Genomic DNA, 20,012 nt, shown 5'->3' with positions numbered 1-20,012 from the left:
TAACACTAGTGCCAGTTTCCACTTTTATAAATTATTCACACTCTTTTCGGCAAAGCTCAAAAAGTAAACTTTTTAAGCCCCTAGAGCCTAACATCCGAAAAAAAGGGAACACTAACTACGACAAGTAAAGCTTCACAAGTTTGAAAATTAGTTATAAAATTTAAAACGTAATCTCATCAACACGGGGAAACAGCTGAGACTCAAAATCCTCAGGTCATTCCTTGTCCTGCAAGCAAAGAAATAAAAAACAAAGCAAGAACTAAGGCTAATTTTGCAAGCATAATCTCCTTGTCCCCCAAGGAGCACTTGGCCCAAATTAACCGATTACGTTTCCAGAATGGAATACCATCTAGTATCTCTAAAAAGCAAGAATAGAAATCGAGCTCTTGAAATGAATATCGCCAAGACGATACTTGAAAAAAAAACCTCAGGAAGAAAAGCAGCGAGGTCCTATGCCAGGGTTTCTGTTTGGTTTTCAAAATTTTGTTTTGTTTTAACTGTATATTTAAGAAATGCTTCCGATAATCTTGTCCATTGCCATGCCCTTTAATCGCATTTAAATTGCGGGGTAATTTTACCTTGGGTGAAATTAATGGGTTTTTGGTGACGTATATCGTGTATTTGGGTAAAGTAAAAACCTTGATATATCTGATTCAATAATAGTATAACGTTACGTTCGACAAGCTGAAACGAACAAATTCACATTTTAAAATATACCAAACACTTCGTGGCAACGAACTGTAAGTAAGGAGCGACCCGGCTCAGTAGTAACCGAAACTTTTAAAAGAGAAATTTTGTAGCCAATAGATACATCAAAAGAATCAGATTTTAATGCTTGATTTCAAATATATAAGTTTCATCAAATTTAGTACTACCAATCAAAAGTTACGTGCCTGAGAAAATTTTACTGATTTTCGGAAATAGGGGAAAACACCCCCTAAAGGCTACGGAGCCTTAATGAAAATCACACCATCAGATTCAGCGAATCAGACAACCCTACTGTAAAGGTTTCAAGCTCCTATCTGCAAAAATGTGGAATTTTGTATTTTTTGCCAGAAGAAAGATCACGGATGAGTGTTTTTTTTTTTTTTTTTTTTTTTTTTTTTTTTTTTTTTTTTTTTTTTTTCAGGGGTGATAGTATCGACCCAGTGGTCCTAAAATATCATGGGAGGGCTCATTGGAACGGAAATTAATAGTTTTAGTGCCCTTTTTAAGTGACGAAAAATGGAGGGCAACTAGTCCCCCTTCCACAATTTTTTCCGAAAGTCACCCGAGCAGAACTTTGAGATAACAATTTTGTTCAACATGGTCGAAAATATAATAACTATGTCTTTGAGGATGAGTTAATCCCTCAGGGTCCCCAGGGGAAGGGGGGGGGGGCAGAAAGTTATGAACTTTACCCGATGTTTACATATAGTATTGGTTTTGGGGAAGTATACAAACATTTTCAGGGGGGATTTTTTCTGTTAGTGGGGCGTGGCTGGGTTGGGGGTTATGTGGGAGGATCTTTCCATGGGGGAAGGGACATTGCTTTGAAGGGGGCGCCAGATTTCCCAGCATTATTTAAAAAATATGATCAGAAATTAAATAAAAAAACAAAAAAAAAAGTTTTTCCACTGAAAGTAAGGAGCAACATCAAAACTTGAAACGAACAGAAGTTATTACGTATATTATTGCGTCCGCCCCCCAGTCGATACCTCGCTCTTTAAGCCAAAGATTTTTTAGTACTTTCAAAAGAGCTATTTATTCTAATTAACGGCCTTTGTGATCAAGAGGTCATTTTTAAAGAATTGGAACAAAATTCTAACTTTAGCGTAAAGAGTGAGGTATTGACTAGGGGGCGAACCCCGTAATATACGTCATAAAAATATATGAATATAGAAGTTCATCACGTAAGTTAATTCGTAAGTTATGTATATTTATTACTAATAAAAGCGTTCGTAAATAAAATTAAACAAGTTTCGAGAAAGCAATTGAACCAAATAAAAGTAAAATTAATATGCAAATTTTGTTTTAATTGTTCATGTACGGTGAGCGAAAATCAAAACCTTCATTATTTCAAAAACGTTCAAAAATAGAATTTAAAAAAAACAAGTTTTTTTAACTGAAAGTAAGGAGCAACATTAAAACTTAAAACGAACAGAAATTATTCCGTAAATGAAAGGGGCTGTCCCCTCCTCAATACCTTGCTCTTTACGCTAAAGTTAGACTCTTTCTCACAACTCTATTTTTTTAAACAAAAAAAAAACTTCAGCGTAAAGAGCGAGGCATTGAGGACGGGATAGCCTTTTTCATATACGGAATAATTTCTGTTCGTTTTAAGTCTTAATGTCGCTCCTTACTTTCAGCTAAAAAAACTTCTTTTTTGTTTATGTTTTTTTTTTATTTAATATATCAATAAGCCAACACGATTAGGTATGTCCACAGAAGCTTTTCTTTTAACCTTCGACTATGTAAAAGGATAGCATCAGGATAAGCAACATAGTCAATGCCGAGGTCACTTTCTCCTTATTGAAGTCAATATAACCACGGGGTGGAAGGACACTTTTTGTACTCCTCTGACATTTTATGCGTTTGGATTTTCTTATCCCTTCATAAAAAAAGAAATATTGAGATTAAAGGTTCTTACACAAAGCTTCTTACGTATTTTCAAATACATATTACTATATTTCAAATACACAAAGCTTCTTACGTATACGCCTCTCACAAAGAACCTTTTGTCAATATTTCATTAGTCCATATGCTATTAATCATGTATCATTGGCTGAACCTAGCCATCTTAACAAGACAATTTATAAAATAACAAAAAGCTTAGAGTCTATGGACCTCTTGTTTCATGTGTCCTTTTTACCAGTTTCTTAGTCAATTCTTCTACCCAGGTTTTAATTTACTTTATTTTTTGTCTGGGTAGTGTTTTAATGCTAACATGGAAGTTATATATACGAACGTCATGTAAAATGTTTTTCTTCTTTTTATTGAACCCACTTTTTTTTTTTTTTTTTTTTTTTTTTTTTTTTTTTTTTTTTTTTTTTTAGTTGAGTAGCAAATGATAATCGTATGGGTTAAAACTATGACCGTAAAATATTTTTAAAGATTGGGTAACAAGAGAATACACAGAGAAGAAAGACGGACTTCGAGCTCATGCCTTTCATCTCACGTGAAATCTCGAGGTTTTCACGCCCATCTACACAATTTCTTACGCCTTCTCTATCATTAACCCTTTTTTTTAGTTTTTCCCCCCCCCCCCCGAAATATAATTCCTAAATTCTTGGACATCCAGGTTTAAGACAAAATATATATTATTAAAATGACTAAAACATTGGGTTAAACTACAACACCATTAGTCAGATTTTGATAGTTTTGCCAGGAGTTGAAAAAAAAATATCATAAATAATATTTCCAGTCAGTACAACACAATTTTTGGTTTTAAATATGTATACAGGAAGTTATTTTTCCATAAGATTTCAAGGAAGAAATTGAATATGCTAAAATATTTCAGACCAAAGATGATTTTCCAACACCATTTGTAGCGCAAAAAAACTTACATTTTCCACTAAAAACAGTGTTGTCGAAACAAATAGGGTACTTGTATATTATGATAAACGCCCTACCGTTCAAGCTGTTCATTCATTGATGCATTATAAAACCGTTTTTTTTTTTCGTTAGTTTCTTTTATCTTAGCGTGAGACACGACAAAGAGAGCTGACAGAACAGATGGAAAATATATATTTGAGCTATATATTTGCACATTAGGGGGGGGGGTATTTGAACAGTGCGAAGTTAAAAACAATTTTTACTACAAAATATGCAGAATAATTTTACCTAATTATTATAAGACTGATTCCTAGTCTTAACGACTTAGTCTACTCAACATTAATTTTAAACCTGTTCTTGCACCCTGAACTCACAAAATTTCTAATATTTCATTAATTTTGCCAACATTTTCATGTTAGCTAACAAATCTTCAGCATGATCTAAGTCTAGGAGAGTTCTACTTCTCCATTTGATGCTGTGTTCTACCATTACCTTTCCTGTGCTCCTTAAGACAAAGTTCATCAAAAGTCCATCAAAATTTGAAATATTATATCCGTTTTCACTATATTTTCGTTTGATAAATTCCTCCCCAAGGTAAATTCCACCACCAATGAGATTTGGCCAAAAAATTGAGAGAAACGTAAAACAGGAGAGATTTGGTAAAAACTTGACTTTACTTTACTTGACTTGACTTTTTTTTTTTAGGTTTAAGAAATTCAGAAGTACCACCATTCCTGAGAGACAAAAATTTGTTTAGATTTTGGCTGAATCGTGGGAGCATGAGAAAATAACCATCATTTATATGAATTTGGTTATATGCATCGGTTATTTGTCAATAATGTTTCAAATAGTGAATAACATCAGCAGCGTCTCGTTCATTTCAAATACGAAATATAACTTGGCCCTTTTCCAAAATTCTGGTTGGCATAAGGTATAAAAAGACGGAATACAAAGGATTATTAAAAAACAAATATGGACATTGGCTTACCCTTTACGTCTTCAGGAAGTTTTCCCCATAAAGATGAGCAAAGAGCATAAACTTCTTTTGTATAATTAATATATGCCACGTCTCCAGTAACGAATCCTAATTCTTTCGTCTCCCTCAAAAATGTCTGAAGAACTTTAAACTGTTTTTCGAGAAGGCTGCTTCCATGAGGATGAATGAATCTAGGAGAGGAAAAAGTACAAACTTACAAAATATTTGCCAGAGTGCCGATTCTATTTTGTTTCATTTTTTCTTTGATAGGTACACTCTTCAAAACTAAATAAGATCCGACAAACCGATCGAATAACAAGCAAAATAGAAGAACAAAATTTAATACAATTTAATATAACTGGTAAAATAAGATTAAAAATTAATATAAAATTTAATAATGTTGCAGTAAAAAAAAAGTGAAGAAAAGACCGACAACATAACTTTGAAGCAGGGCGTCCGTTTTGGGACAAAGTCAATTTCCAAAATCTAAAATTGAGGTTGTATATTCTAGAATTCTTTACAAGCTAGAACCAATCAGAGCAAAATCAGATATTTGACTCCCGTCTTTACTCAAATTGGTTGAAATTATCTCTTAGTGAAAGAAGATACAACAAAGAGAAATATAATTGAAAGAAAAACATCTTAAGTATATATATAATCCCAACTCTTAGAATAAAATATCAATCCCAATGATCAAATAATCAAATGATCAATGATTTTGAATTGAAAATCAAGTATTTTGCAGTAGGGATCAAGACATGGCTAATTGTAGAAAAAACCAAAACAGATAGTCCGAGTAATTTAGAGGCAAATGTTTAAATGGCACGGGTAAATGGCGGGTTCTAGGCCTAAGAATTTAGGCTTTAGCTAAAATAGCACAGGGATGCAGCTTTATCTGCTCTTTTAGCTGCGTTAAGGGATAGAATTGTAACTTAAAATTACACTATCAACAATCAGCATAACTCATTTTTTCAGACGTCAAAGGATAGTGTCCTTTCTATAGGCGCGTTCTATAGACACTGTTTTGCAGGAAGAGCCTGTTTTTCACACAATCCATTGTGAGAGAAGTTATGATTTTCTCTTGGCTAATTCAAAAGCGAAATTTCAAACATTTTAACGGTTCAAACGGTAGCCGAGAGGCTTACTCTTTCTGCTATTTACTTTCCCGTATTTTTTCGCAATCTGAAGTTTTTTTTTTTTTTTTTTTTTTTTTTTTTTTTTTTTTTTGAAAGCTTTTTGAAAAGTTTTATTAACAACATCAGACACTAAACAGTATAAAAAAGGTTTTTCGATTTCACTATCTAGAACTACAACGAAAGAAAGATTAAAATACTAGGCCAGGTTATTCGAATGAAGGGTGATGGGTTACAAAAAATGATCTTTTTGGCCATCCATTTAGGGCCAAAATAAAAGCAGGTTGAAGTTGGGGGAAGGAAGAAGGAAGGAAGTTGGGGGAAGTACTAAGAAATAACTTAATGGAAATAGAAACTTCATGGAAGCAAGCAAAAAGTGAAGTTTTAAACAGATTGTGGTCGAGGAAGAGGGTGTGCAACTATGTTGCAATGGCAACCTGCAATGTGCTACTAGTAGTATATATATATATACTGCCAGTATTTGTAGATCTGGCAAAGTCTGAACGTCAAAAAAAGCAGCTGAATAAGTTTTGTAAAGGGGAAATTGAGAATTCTAGGATAGAGAGGGGGAGGAACTTTCGGTGATTATTTTGTTCGCCAGATCAAGCTCCCCCCCCCCCCCACCCCAGGGCCAACACTAGCTCTACTGATTACAGCAGTTGCATGAAATACTGCATTGTCATAAAACAAACCAAAGTAGAAACATTTCATGCGAGCGTCGTCAACAAAGGTGAGCTAATTACAGGCATGTTTTTATGTTTGGTGTTAATAGCAATTTAAAGCAGCTGCTAAGTTTGAAAGCTTTCAGGCTTTTCGGCAGGTTTTTAAGTTAATTCAGTCAAAAATTTTAGCTCCACTTCCTTTAGTTCGCTAGATAGCAGAAGTGGATCTTGCCAGAACATCTCCAGTCTTATATCTTCTTAGCTTGAACAACCTGTGCAAAGGGAAAGAGAGAGGGGTTTCCATCAAAATTGGTTCGAAGAGACCCAGGAAAAAAAAATGTATAAAAAATTATTTTGGCTGTTTTTACTCCCCTAGAGAAAACTTTCCAATACTCACTCCCTAAGGGTCTCAAATGTAAGCACCAATGTCCAAATAATTCTGTTACTAAAACTAGAGTACCTATGTATTTGTCCGGTTTCACTTTCAACAAACAGACAATTTTCCAGTTCTGCAGTCAATAATTGTCCATAAAATCCAGTTTGAGGAGTCGTCGGCTCTTGTTTTGAAAAGTTCTTCATGTTACTTAACAAATGCAAATGACCAATGGGTTTAGATGGCTTCGAGGGATTCAAATCCTCAACTTCGATCTGATTTATGGATACAACATAAGGGGAGGTCCCGAATCTCAATGCTGCTTGACGGTTCTGAAAATTTGATCAATGTTAAATTCTATAATTTGAACAATGTCACATGGGAATATGGTAAGAGAAGAAATTCAAGTCCATCTTTGAGAAAGACAGCTAGCAACAAAGACAGTTAGCTTCACTCAACATAATCGTAAATTAAAATGAAAAACAAATTAAAAACATTAACTTTTTTTTCTTATTTTTTTAATGTGTTTTTCTTTCAGGTCCCTTTTGCTATAAGAAGGCAACAGGTACATTTATGAACATTATCTTTTCACTAGTCCATAGTCTACATATAACCTACTATTACTACTATTACTAACAACTCACTGCAGCTCCAAGCCACCTGAAGCCAACGCAGCTACGCACGCTCCTCTGCCATCCCAATTAATTTAGAGCCCCTCTTTTTACAACCTCCCAAGATGTTTCAATTTCCTTTAAATTCCTCCTTGCAACCTCCCTCAGCCTAATTCAGCTATGACCTGCTTTTTCGTTTGGCCCCAGATGGTTGGCCGAAAATGAATATGTTTTGCAATCTGTCATCCTTCACCCGCAGAAACTACCCTAGCCATCTCAACTTTTCTCTCGTTATAACCCTAGAAAGCGGGATAGAAATACATTTTCCGTAGAGATTACTGTTTGAAATACAGTCAGTCAGACGGGTACCCAAATTATACGTAAGCAATTACTCTTGAAAACATCTAATAAATCCTCCTCCGTCTTTCGGAGCACCCGCGTTTCAGAACCATACTTGACCACTGTGATAACTGTAGCTTTCAATATGATAATCTTGGTTTACACACTAATCTTCCTAGTCTTCCAAACTTTTTTCAATTGTGAAAAAACACCCTGGCCTTGGCTGTATTCTACTTCTAACATCTCCACTGCATTCGCCATCTTTACTCATTATACTACCTAGGTAAGTGAAGATATTCTCCTTCATCAATCTTCTTGTTACCCAGCATGACATCTTCACCTTCACTTATTCCCATTCCAAACAACTTAGTATTCTTAAAATCAATTTTCAGGCCTATTCTTGCGCATAGAGCCCTTACAACCTCCAAAAACTCATTCATTTTCCTAGCATTTACATCTTGGACACTCAAATCTTCAGCACGACCAAAGTCTAAGAGAGGTTTAGTTTCTCATTTGATTCTATGCTCTCCCATAGCCTTTGCCGTGTTCCATAGAACAAAGTACTTCAAAATAACCTTAGTAAATGGGTTAACCCAACCTTTCTGAACTCTTAATTCAATACGAAATCAGCTACTAATCATATTTTCTATCATTTACTAGCTACTATTATCACTTTAATATATTTATCTAGTATACCATACAAGAATAGGGTCTTCTCTAAAGCTCTTCTATTGGCTGAATCAAACACTTGTTTATAATTTACAAACCTAGGGACCAAAGGGGTCTGATTACTCAGATACTTCTCAATTATTAATCCAAGAGTGAAAATTTGGTCAATGCATCCTGTCGCTTCCTAAACCACAATGTTCTTCTCTTAAAACTTTATCTACATTATCTCTAAGTCTGAAAGTATCATCACACTAAGTAGTCAGCTTCCTACGGAAACCAAGCTAATACCTCTAAAATTACCAATCTCAGTCTTATCACCTTTCTCATAGAAGGATTTACTTAAAGATATCTTAAAATCGTCAAGTACTTTTTTTTTCAAAAATCATTTTCATAAGTGATTTATCTCGAACTTCACAACCATCATATTAAAAAAAAAAAAAAAAAAAAAATTATTATTCTATCAGCACCTAAGGCCGTATTATTTATTTTTTAATCCTTTTAGTACTCTCTTGAGTTCTTCCTCAAAAAACCAATCTTCCTTCACTTCCAAGTGTCACAAACTTGTTCATTCTTTTCTATATCATTTCTTGTAATTCTATCACGGCTTAGCATATTCTCGAAATGCTCTGTCCATCTCTATTTAACTCTTTGCGAATCACTAATTGTGGTCCAGTTCCTATCTTTAACTGAATACTTTAGACTAACTATTTCCTCTAAATTTTTTAACATACTAACACAATATTTTACTATCATGCCGTCTGCCTGCATCTTCAGAAAATTTATCCATAGCCTCCACTTCACTTCTCTTTCATTCATATTTTTATGATTTTTCTACTTTCATTACATTACTTTTATTTTCATATGATCTATCACTCAAATACAACTTGTACAAGCCCCATATTTTCTCTACTAAACTCAAGGCATTTTCATAAGGCCTTTTACCTGCCTTTCTAACTTTTCTCCCTAAGACACCATCTGCTACTTCCCAAAATATTTTCCTAAAATTATTGCACCCAACTTCTACATTGTCAAATTTTAGGCTCTATAGTTTAATATTCACCCGTTCCTAAAGAGTCCATCTCAAATTCTCATCCTGGAGTCTACCAACGTCATAAATTCCCGGAAGGTAGTTACCCTTTAAATTTCAGCTTTAAATTAACCCTAGACACAACTAGATCTTCAATTGTAGCGCCAATAACAGCACTCCAATATATCCTAGTATCTTGCATCGATCCTGCCAGTCGTCGGTTTAATATCACAAAATCAATAAGGTTGGGCGTCTTACCATCATGTGTGTACCGATTCAACTTATGGGCCATTTTGTGTCCAAATACTGTATTGAAATTTCAGCAATCTACCCAAATTTAACCAGGCTAGGATACCATCTACCCCTGTTTCTACCAACCTCGACATTAAAATCTCCTAATACAAATACGATATTTCAACCCGGGATCCTATCTATTTCTTCCTGTAGCTGTAATTAAAATTCGTCTGAGTTACTACTATCTTCATCAGTCGGGTATACCTCGGCATATACTACTATGACTGATAACTTATCTTTTAGTTGTAAAACGAGCAACCAAAAATTCTATTATTAATACCTTCTTAAACAGAAAGGAAAAAAGTGAAGGTGTATAGAAGAGGGTAAAAAAAAGGAAAAAAGAGAAGGAAGGGAAAAAAAGAAAGAAAAAAAAAGAAAAAGTTTTTGTAAGAAATTTTAATTAGAAATTGAAATGTTGTTATTTAAAAAAGTAATAAAAGAATGATAAAGAAATAAGTATTAAAAGTAGGATAATGATAAAGTTTTAAAGAGAATTGAGATGTTTTAAAAGTAGGATAAAGATAAAGTTTAAAGAGAATTGAGCAGCCAAAGGGGAAAGGTAACATGCGTAATAAAGGTAAAGGAAATGAAGTGAACGGATAATGACACATTCTACCTATTATTTTTTTTTTTTTTTTGTAAAGGTAGAGTTTTTCATTTCTTTCTTACTTTTTTTTTTTTTTTATTGCTATTTTGGGGGATGGGGGGTAAAAGTAAATTATATATCGGGGGAAATAGAGGTTGATGAAAAAGGATTTGAAAAGTGTAATTTAAGGTCACGATGGAAGGGGTGCCCTAAGGGGGAAGGGGCAGCCTGAGATATCGGATGAACCTAAAAGGTATATGAAAATATGAAAATTGAAATGTAGTATACCTCTATTTTTATAACCTGATATATTTTGGAATGCTCAATTTTATATAAATTTAATATTTTGAATTTTTTGAAGATTTTTTTTATTAAGAAAAGAGTAGGTGACATTAAATAAATTATGAGAGATTTTTAAAGAAAATTTGAAAGTCATCGAGAGGAGAGGTGGTGAAAAAAAAAAAAAAAAAAAAAAAAAAAAAAAAAAAAAAAACTTCTTAGCCTAAACAAGACTTAGCAGCTTCATCACTCATTTTGAGCCCCACTCCCTGCCAGTGTATCAAGAATCCTACTTTCTGCATCCCCATCATGGGCGTCCATTGGGGGGGGGGGCTAGGCTCCTGACCCCTGGCTTAAAGACGCTGCTTTATATTTTTATTTTGTGATTTTTATTATACAGCATTGGAAGTGCCGATTAGACCAGGTAAGCCCCATCCCCCAAAAATTCAGCTTTGGGCGCCCATCATCCCCATCATTCCTACCTCAATAAATAAATTTTACATCATCTAATTTCATGTTTCCATTCCCTAAGATATGAGTTTCTGGAACTCCTAGAAAGTCCAGTTCAAAACATTTGAATTCGTCAGTCAAAATGTAAACACAATACACATCTAGCCCTAACTATTTTATAATCTGCCTAATGAGGATCCACCTATTTTCAAAAAAAGTAAGGTTAAATCCAAAAAAAACTGGACTTTTAACTGAAACCCAAATTTTAATAAATTAAAAGTGACTTGTTTTGAATTGTTCTAGTTCTGTTAGATAAAGCAGAACTCTGTGGCACATCTGACTTTTTACCCCATTTAAACCACTTAACCAACTTACTTTTATTGACCAACACATCATTAAAGGCTCTTCCATTATCATTTTTCCATACTCTTTGATTGGACACAAAGAGAAAAAACAAATTGCTTTATTTTATGACGTTTTCTTTTTCTAAAACCAATCACATTATTCCTTAAGCGAACGTTAAAATAAGAATTTAAATATCTCCAGCTTCTATAATGATTTTTCACTGTATTATAGCGTCTGCCTATCACACGCAAATATAGAGTTGACTTGCTAAAAGGTCTTTAACAGCAAAACAAATTTTTGTAAGATTTTTTTTATGTTTATAGTTATAGATTTGTTTCGAAGACCGGAAATAACCAAGGAAGGCTTTTATTTCTTTAGGGACTTATAATCGTTGTATCTGCAAGTCATATATATCAAGAGACAGAGAAAGAGAGAGAAAGAGAAAGAGAGAGAGAGGCGGGGGGAGAGAGAGAGAGAGAGAGAGAGAGAGAGAGAGAGAGAGAGAGAGAGAGAGACAGAGGAAAAGAGAGTTTAATATTAAAATTCAACTAACGAGCCAAAAAACGTCCCTTCAATACATACTTCAATAGATGGCATAGCCAGTCTCATTTTAGAATTCCATCCAATACGAGTTCGCTTTCCGTTATTCAGACTTCTATCACAAATTACTTTCGAAACTTGGTTGATGGTGTCATTATCGTCTTTTGGACATTGAAAAGCAAATTTAGGAACGACTTTGCGAAATCTTTCTGGTTCGATATCTCCAGGCTCAATTCTTGTAACCTCCAAGGGCTCATCAAAATCTTCGGGTGGGAGGAGAGATTTGTTTGACAACCGAGATACTGGTCTTGCTTCCAAAAATGAGCGGCTACTTACTACAATCCAAAAATATGATTTAAAAAAAAAGAAAAAAAAGAGCATTCAGAGTAGGCGAAAAGCAAACTCAGACGAGTGTCATAAGCGAGGATTGACTCACATTCAGAGGTATAGGTGTTACTGTGAATGCCCAAAATCTGGTTACTGTCGACATTCGTCGATGAATATCCGAAATTACTTTTTCTCTGTTTGGATTCGATTAGCTTTGCGAATCAGCTTTTTCCGTCTTGTGCAAGCTTTAATGGTAAAAGTTAAAGTCATGTTAGGTTAAATTTGTTATAAATCTCAGAAATGGGTTAAAAACCTAACCTGTCACCATGAACCTTGCAACAAACTGAAAAAGTTGACTGGCAACTCTGACTAAATCCAAGGAGAAAAAAAAAGGTATTTCGAACATTCACCGGTGATTGTCAACGTTTACCAATATTGGACATTCAAGGTAACATAGACACTACAATAGACTTCCCCTATTTGTAAGCTTAGACTATATGTTTCAAATCTTACCGTAGGGTTGCACTCGTGCGTTTTTACCCAAAAATACATGTTTTTGCAAGATCCATGTGCATTTGTGCATGTCAAATGTGCAAAACAAAGCAAGTGAAGCCAATAGAGCAACAATAGCTAAGTAAAATTAGAATATAAAAGAAAAAAACTACCCTTAGTGAATAATTAATTGATCTCTTTTTTTAAAAACAACCTAACCATTTCTACTATTTCTTCAATATCATATTTCACTTTGCTAGGAATCATTTTGGTCAAACTTATATTTACAGCCCACACTTTTAAACTCAGCGAGTTCTATTGAATTGTTTAATTGGTACTTTTTCATTTTTTTCCGTTCTCAAATTTAGAATTCCACATTTTTTCCAAATACCCATGTTCTCTCTCACGTACATACTTTAAAGATAACGCTTTTGTTATCAAAATCGTCGACATATCTAAAAATCCTAATAAAACACACTCTGTGCACAACCTCCGTGGTACTAGACAACAGAATCATTCGGAGATGCATTTTCAAGCTTTCCCACTTCCATGTAAAAAATATATTGTGAAACAACACATTGAATTAGAGCACCGGAGCTGATGTGAATAGTCACGCAGTCTCATTCAGGAGATGCAGAACTGACCTGTGCAGCATAATAAGATTGCTAACAATTTTGTTCTGAAATGTACCTATTGATAGAGTAATAGTTTGGCGAGTTGGATTATCTAAAAAATCCAGCTCCAGGAACGCTGGTGCCTCGGTTATGTCCAACAAAAAGGTCTACCTCATCTTCTGAAGATCATCGTTGAAGGTCAAATTCATAGTGCTTGCCCCCAAAGGTCGCCCTTCAAAGGTGTGGAGGGGAATATCCACCCCTCACTACCTTCCAGACCTTACTGATCCAGCAGAAGACGGTGAGGCATACGTATGGGATATCCACATCTTTACAAAAAACAGGGCCAAAGAGGACCTTCAAATGCGAACGAGAGATAGGTTAAGTCAGTATTAGTAAGAATCTTATTGCAAATATAAAAAGACTTTTAGATAAAATGTTTAGCTAAAAGGACGAATACAATCAACTTTTTTTCAAATCGTCGCTATGTTTCCCAATACAGATGATTTTTTTTTAGTCTATGTAAACGGAACAACAAAATCCTTTTGCTTTTTTATTACAAATTTGACGCAATAATCTTGAGACACAAAAATAACTAAACAGACAGAAACTATACGAGGCTTAAAACTATTATTAGAAAAAGATGTCAACATTATAAATATTGGCATAAATATATCTCAGTCCCCCGAAAAAAACGTTAGCACACAATTGCCCCCCCCCCTGCAAAAGGGCCTGATGTAGTAGCTGATTTCAGGTATGTAAGGTATTAGCGAACATCCTTTTGATGGGTTTTTTTTTTAGAAAGCCATGTGATTAAGAAGTCTCTGAAATCTCTCAATAACTACAGAGCTGAAAGTGGCACTCAATAAAGAAAAAGAGTCTCAAGGCTAGAATTTGGAACTTTTTTTTGAACGCTGTTTTTTCAAAGTTCGCTCGAAAAAAAAAAGACCACGGATAAACAAAGAACCAACCTGTTGCAAAAAATATATATATATTACTTGAGAGAGTCCCTTGAAAAGTCAGATATAAGGTTCTCGAGAAATCTGAATTTGTATAAAAAAAAATTTCAATATCTAATCACTTTCTAAAGGTTTCTTCTATTCATATCATGCAACAATTCTTATTCAATATATTGGTTAGAAAAACTCCACATATTTGTGGTCAAGAAAAACGTCACATATTTAAAGTCAGGAGAAAGGTTCATCTTCAATTACTAATTCAATCACAAAAGCAAGTGCACCTTTTTTCTAGCCTCTTTGACATTTTTGTGTCTTGTAACTAAAATCCCGCTACTTACAAGTCATGGTAAACCCTGTACTTAAGTATGGTTCTGAAACGCAGGCGATTAGAAAGGCTGAGAAAAATATATGATACGTTTTCTGTTTTCTGAATATATTATCACCATCACTTTAAACATATATATATATATATATGTTTAAAGTGATGGTGATAATATATATATGTAATTATATATATATATATATATATATAATAAATTTCTTTTTATATTTTCTTCATTGTTAGGGGAGACATAAAGAGTTGCCTCTCTGTCTTCTTTGTAAAAAATTACGTGTAGCTTTATTGTCAAATAAAGTCAAGTTTAAGTTCGTCAATTTCAAGTTTGACGAATTGTGTAAGGGCAATTTTCGTTGTTGATTTGAGTGATCACATAATAAATGACATGCTCTACAAATGATCGGAAGAAGTCATAAGAGAAGATTTAAAGGAATAAAAACTTAATAAGAGGGTGTAAAGAGCACTTGGAATAGGTCAGGGCGTGCGAGGAGCTTACACAGCTGTGTTGGCTTAGGGTGGCTTTGCACTGTAAATACTTTTTAGCAGTAATAGTCTTTTATACTATGACGATTTCAAGACACGATAATAAAACCAACAACAACAAAAAACAATATGATTTGCGATAAAATGAACTACATAATTTTTTCATAAGTTGAGATTATGAAACAATACAATTTTAATACATTATTTAACTTACGATGTTTATTTACCTCCAAAATTTAATGCTATACGAAAAAAAACTTTTTGTCTTTTTGATAACCAAATTTAAATCTTTATGAGGTGAATTTGATAATGTCTATACAAAAAATAGCAGAGAAAAATATTCAAAAAGAAGATGCATTACTATTTTGATTTTAGTACAACAATCATCTCGTGGGGAACAAGTCCTGAGTTTTTTAGTGTTGCTTAGCTTGGAGAATATTCACAAGTAGGCTATAATTCAAAATGATTTTTTACGAATTGTTTAAAGATAAAAGATATTTGATGATAAAAAAAGTTGATTTTCCGTTGTTGGCATTAACTTCTTTTTTTTTAATATCCTTGTAACTGTAGAAAAATAAGTTTTGACTAGTGATTTGACGTTAAGAAGTAAAAAAAAAAGTAGAATTGGTCAGACGGGTTTCTGAAAAAAAAATTTAGCTTATGAATTTTGAAACAGAGAAAACAAAACAACTTACAATCTGCATCAGTTCTATACTGAGCATTTACACTTCGTTCAGAAATTTCACGGAAACTAGTCTTCTTTATTTCAGAAGCTGGTTCATACTCCAATTGTTGAAGTGGAATCCCAAAAGTTTGTCGAGTTTTAATTCCTTCTAACGGGGAAAGGTTCTTCCTCTTCTTCGATGGTATAGTGGCTGCAATGAAATTTACTTACACTAATTTTAAAAATTGTGATACTTGTCGTGTCCATGATTGTTTTCTAATTTCGCGTCACGTTTCGTGCGCTTAAATTGAACAGTTTTGGAATACCTAGACGTAAATAACGACGAAGACCAGACTGCCTTTCCATTATCAAACAAAATAGGTAAAACAATGGGGAATTTATCCAAGACAGTGAATTTTTTAAAAACTTTTTATTTTATAAAGTACCTCTGTAGTTTCCACGATTTGGTTAATAAAGTATTATATTTTCATAATGTTTTTTGATATGTTATTAAGATTGAGCGTCAGAGAAAAAGACCCACTATACTTTACCCCCCCCCCCTAATGAAATAATCATAAAATGAATATTTCAACTCTTTATTCAAGGGCCGTCCTCAGAAAAGTAGATACATAAATAAAATAAGATTTACCATAAAATAAAAAATAAAAAAACTAAATTAAAAAATTAAAACAATACCAGAATCATTAATTCAAGGAAGTTCAACCAGGACTGACACTTTCACTATTTCAAAATTGTGATATCCTTTACTATTCTAGTGAGTATTCACTTCATGCTCCTCCAAATAAGTTTTTTTTTATCAAAGATCTCAAACTGCATATTCTATAAATATGCAATAAAATGTTCCAATTGCTTTTAGTTTAATGCATACGATAAAAATGCATACCTAGCTCAGTTTATATGTGTCATTTTGATGGAATTGGTCTTAAGGACCGTGGCTAAGGTTATGGGAGAGCATGGAATCCAATGGGAGTATAATTTTCTCCTACACATAGATTATGCAGTTTAGGGTCCAAAAATAGGCTTGAAAATTAATATTAAGACGACCTAAGTCGCTTAGACTACAAATAGATGAGGGTTAAGCGGTGATGTCGGGTAATGAGAAGACTGATAAAGTGGATAGATTCACTTACCTAAGTAAGTGATTCACTTAACTTACCTAACTTACCTTATAGATTCACTTATCTTACCTAAGTAGTATTACTAGTAAAGATGGTGATTAAAGTGAAGATATAAAAAGAAGAATTGCCATGGCCGAGGGTGTTTATCCATAGATAAAAAAAAAAGTTTGGAAGGATAGGAAGATTTTTCTGCAAACCAAGATTACAATACTAGAAGCTACAGTAATGAGAGTGGTCACGTACGGTTCTGAAACGTGGGGGCTTTGAAAAGTTAAGGAAGATTTGTTAAATGTTTTACAGAGGAATAATCCAAGGATACTCTTAATTACCCGTTTGACTGACCGTCTGTCAAACAATTAGCTGTACCAAAGTGTGATTCGATCCCACTTTCTAGGACTATATTGAAAGAAAGTTAAGATGGCTAGGTCAAACTTTATGAATGAACGATGAGATATTGCCAAGGATTGTATTGTTTGGCCCATTTGGGGCCAAAGGAAAACTGGCAAGGCCTCCTCGTAATGAAGCATGAAGAGGTCATAAGAAAAAAAAAAGAAATTTATGAGAAAGAAGCTTTGAATAAATTGGGGTTGAGGAGAGGTGTGTGCAGCTGTACTGGCCTCAGGCGGCTTAGTGCTACAGTGAGTTGTTAATAGTAGTCGTAATATATATATATATATATATATATATATATATATATATATATATATATATATATATATATATATATATATATATATATATATATATATATATATATATATATAAAAGAAAAACCCAAATTGAAGAAAAACCCATTATATGACCAACCTACATGTGCACAACGGTTCAACCAGTTAAATAATCGCACTAATTAAACCAACACCGCAGACCATAGTTGTGTACCAAAGAATTAAAGCAAGTCAACTTGAAAATGAATAATCTTAGATGAGATTAAGACCACGCCGCTTCTAGGTTATTTGGCATAATTCTCTTCATTCCTTCCTATCATTAAATAAAAAGAAAACAGTTTTTTTCAACTGAAAGTAGGGAGCAAAATTAAAACTTCAAGCGAACAGAAATTACTACGTATATGAAGGGGTTCACTCCCTCGTTCTTTACGCCAAGTTCAAATTTTGTTCCAATTCTTTGAGAATGACCTCTGAATCACAAAGGATTTGATTAGAATAAATAGCTCTTTTGAAATTACTAAAAAAAAAAAAATCAGCGTAAAGAGCGAGGTATTCACTAGGGGGCGAACCCCCTCTTATACGTAATAATTTCTGTTCGTTTCAAGTTTTAATGTTGCTCCTTACTTTCAGTTGAAAAGACTTGTTTGTTTTGTTTTTTTTTAATTTCTGATGGTTTTTTTAATATTACTGGGAAATCCGGCACTCCCTTTATGGCAAATTCCCTTCCCCACGGAAAAATTCCTCCATGAAAAGATCGTCCCACGTAACCTTTTTCCCCCCTACTCCCCACAAGAAAAAATCCCCCTGAAAACGTCTGTGTACTTCTCAATAACCAATACTATATGCAAACAACGGGCAAAGCTCATAACTTTCAGCCCTTCCCCCGGAGACTGTGGGGGTTTAAGTCAGCCTCAAAGACATGGTTATTAGATTTTTCGACTATGCTTAATAAAATGGCTATCTCAAAATTTTGATCGGGTGACTTTGGCAAAAAAATGAGCATATGAGGGGGCCTAGTTGCCATCCAATTTTTTGGTCACTTAAAAACGACACTAGAACTTTTAATTTCCGTTCGAATGAGCCCGCTCGCTATATTCTAGGATCACTGGGTCGATACGATCACCCCTGGGAAAAAATAATAAATAAAGAAACACGCATCCGTGATATTTCTTCTGGCAAAAAAAACAAAATTCCACGTTTTTGCAGATAGGAGCTTGGAACCTCTACAGTAGGGTTCTCTTATACGCTGAATCTGATGCTGTGATTTAGATTAAGATTCTATGAGTTTTAGGGGTGTTTCGCCCTTTTTTTCGAAATTAAGGCAAATATTCTCAGGCTCGAACTTATATATTTGAAATCAGCATACAAATTTGATTCTTTTGATGTATCTATTGGTATCAAAATTCCGTTTTTTTTTTGCATTTCTGTTACTATTGAGCCGGGTTGCTTCCTTACTTACAGTTCGTTACCACGAACTGTTTGATGAATAATTACAAAATATTTATAATATAATTTCACGATTCGTGATAAAATAATGACATGAATATTCGTTGAGAAAGACGGTTTCTTTTAGTTTTATGATAGGTTCTGTTCCTGTTTATATAAATCAATGATAAAATTTATGTAGTCAGTGATAATGGTGAGGAAAAGGGAGACTATTAGGAACTGGTCGGTATGGTGGTGCTGAACGAGTATATCAATTAACAAAAAATGTGTAATATTGCGCGTATACCCCAAGGTTAGACCATTTCTCGCATAATAATCATCCTAGCAACATCTCAGTCAACATTTTGTTTTCATAAATATATGGAGAATAACTTACCAATTAGGAAGAATAACTTACCAAAATCCATCTCTTGGTCAACATCGGAAAACATCGAAAGTTTGTTCAACTGAGTTTTTTGAACAGGCGTCCCAACAAGTGCTAATAATTGCCTTGGTCCTGTTGTGTAGCTTGGAGATGAAACTTCCCTTTCGACACCACACAATTCAGCCTCGTCGTGGTCCACTACAACAAGACGTAAGTACAAAGTAAGTACCGATCTGTCATATAAACATGTTTTTGTCCACATGTTTATCCACCCTCCTCCTCTTGAAAAGGGCTTTCCCCTTTTCTAAATAAAAGCCATTAGGCTATTCACTGCAGCCTCTCTTCAAAACGATTAGTATGCTACCATTGACCCTGCTGTATTGAAGTCTGGACACACCTTTTGGTTTTTATTTGCTGGTGAGCTTCGAGACTCTGATACGGTTTCGACTAGGAATATATATACAAAGGTATTTTTCCCACGGACGAGCTTTGCTTTTTAGGGGAGGAAGCAATATTTTTTTGTTGATATGTTTTTTTTCCAATAAGTCCTTCTTCTAAAGGAAATTTTCGAGGGAGGGATTAAGAACTATTAATTTTAATGATAAAACAGAAAATTTGAAATTTCAGAAGCATCTTAGATGATGTATAAAAAAACACAGATCATGTTGATGGTACAGCCCGCTGTTGAATATCATTAAAAT

At 34.0% G+C, this 20,012-nt stretch overlaps 1 protein-coding gene across 1 annotated transcript; it reads right to left on the bottom strand.

The window, feature by feature from the left end:
• Positions 1-2,438: 2,438 nt before the first annotated feature.
• On the bottom strand, positions 2,439-19,573 carry LOC148945151 (uncharacterized). The gene is made up of 6 exons (XM_089098957.1): positions 19,345-19,573; positions 15,726-15,905; positions 11,861-12,153; positions 6,766-7,010; positions 4,523-4,701; positions 2,439-2,590 (listed from the first exon to the last, which is right to left on the bottom strand). The coding sequence occupies exons 1-6, from the start codon at positions 19,571-19,573 to the stop codon at positions 2,439-2,441; spliced, it is 1,278 nt and encodes a 425-aa protein (XP_088955083.1).
• Positions 19,574-20,012: the final 439 nt, after the last annotated feature.

This window comes from Artemia sp. Qi Xiang Cuo, chromosome 13 (genome assembly GCF_049724085.1).
Source record: "Artemia sp. Qi Xiang Cuo chromosome 13, ASM4972408v1, whole genome shotgun sequence".
NCBI lineage: Eukaryota > Metazoa > Arthropoda > Branchiopoda > Anostraca > Artemiidae > Artemia > Artemia sp. Qi Xiang Cuo.
The sequence above is the reverse complement of the archived record's forward strand: the minus strand, read 5'-3'. Positions and strand labels throughout refer to the sequence as shown.

Coding starts and splice junctions, on each gene's coding strand:
- LOC148945151 (XM_089098957.1), bottom strand. CDS start 19,573: ATGTGGACAAAAACATGTTTATATGACAGATCGGTACTTACTTTGTAC. Junction 4,702..6,765: donor GAAACCGGACAAATACATAG/GTACTCTAGTTT, acceptor TTCCTCTCCTAG/ATTCATTCATCCTCATGGAA. Junction 2,591..4,522: donor ACTTCCTGAAGACGTAAAGG/GTAAGCCAATGT, acceptor TTTTTTATGAAG/GGATAAGAAAATCCAAACGC.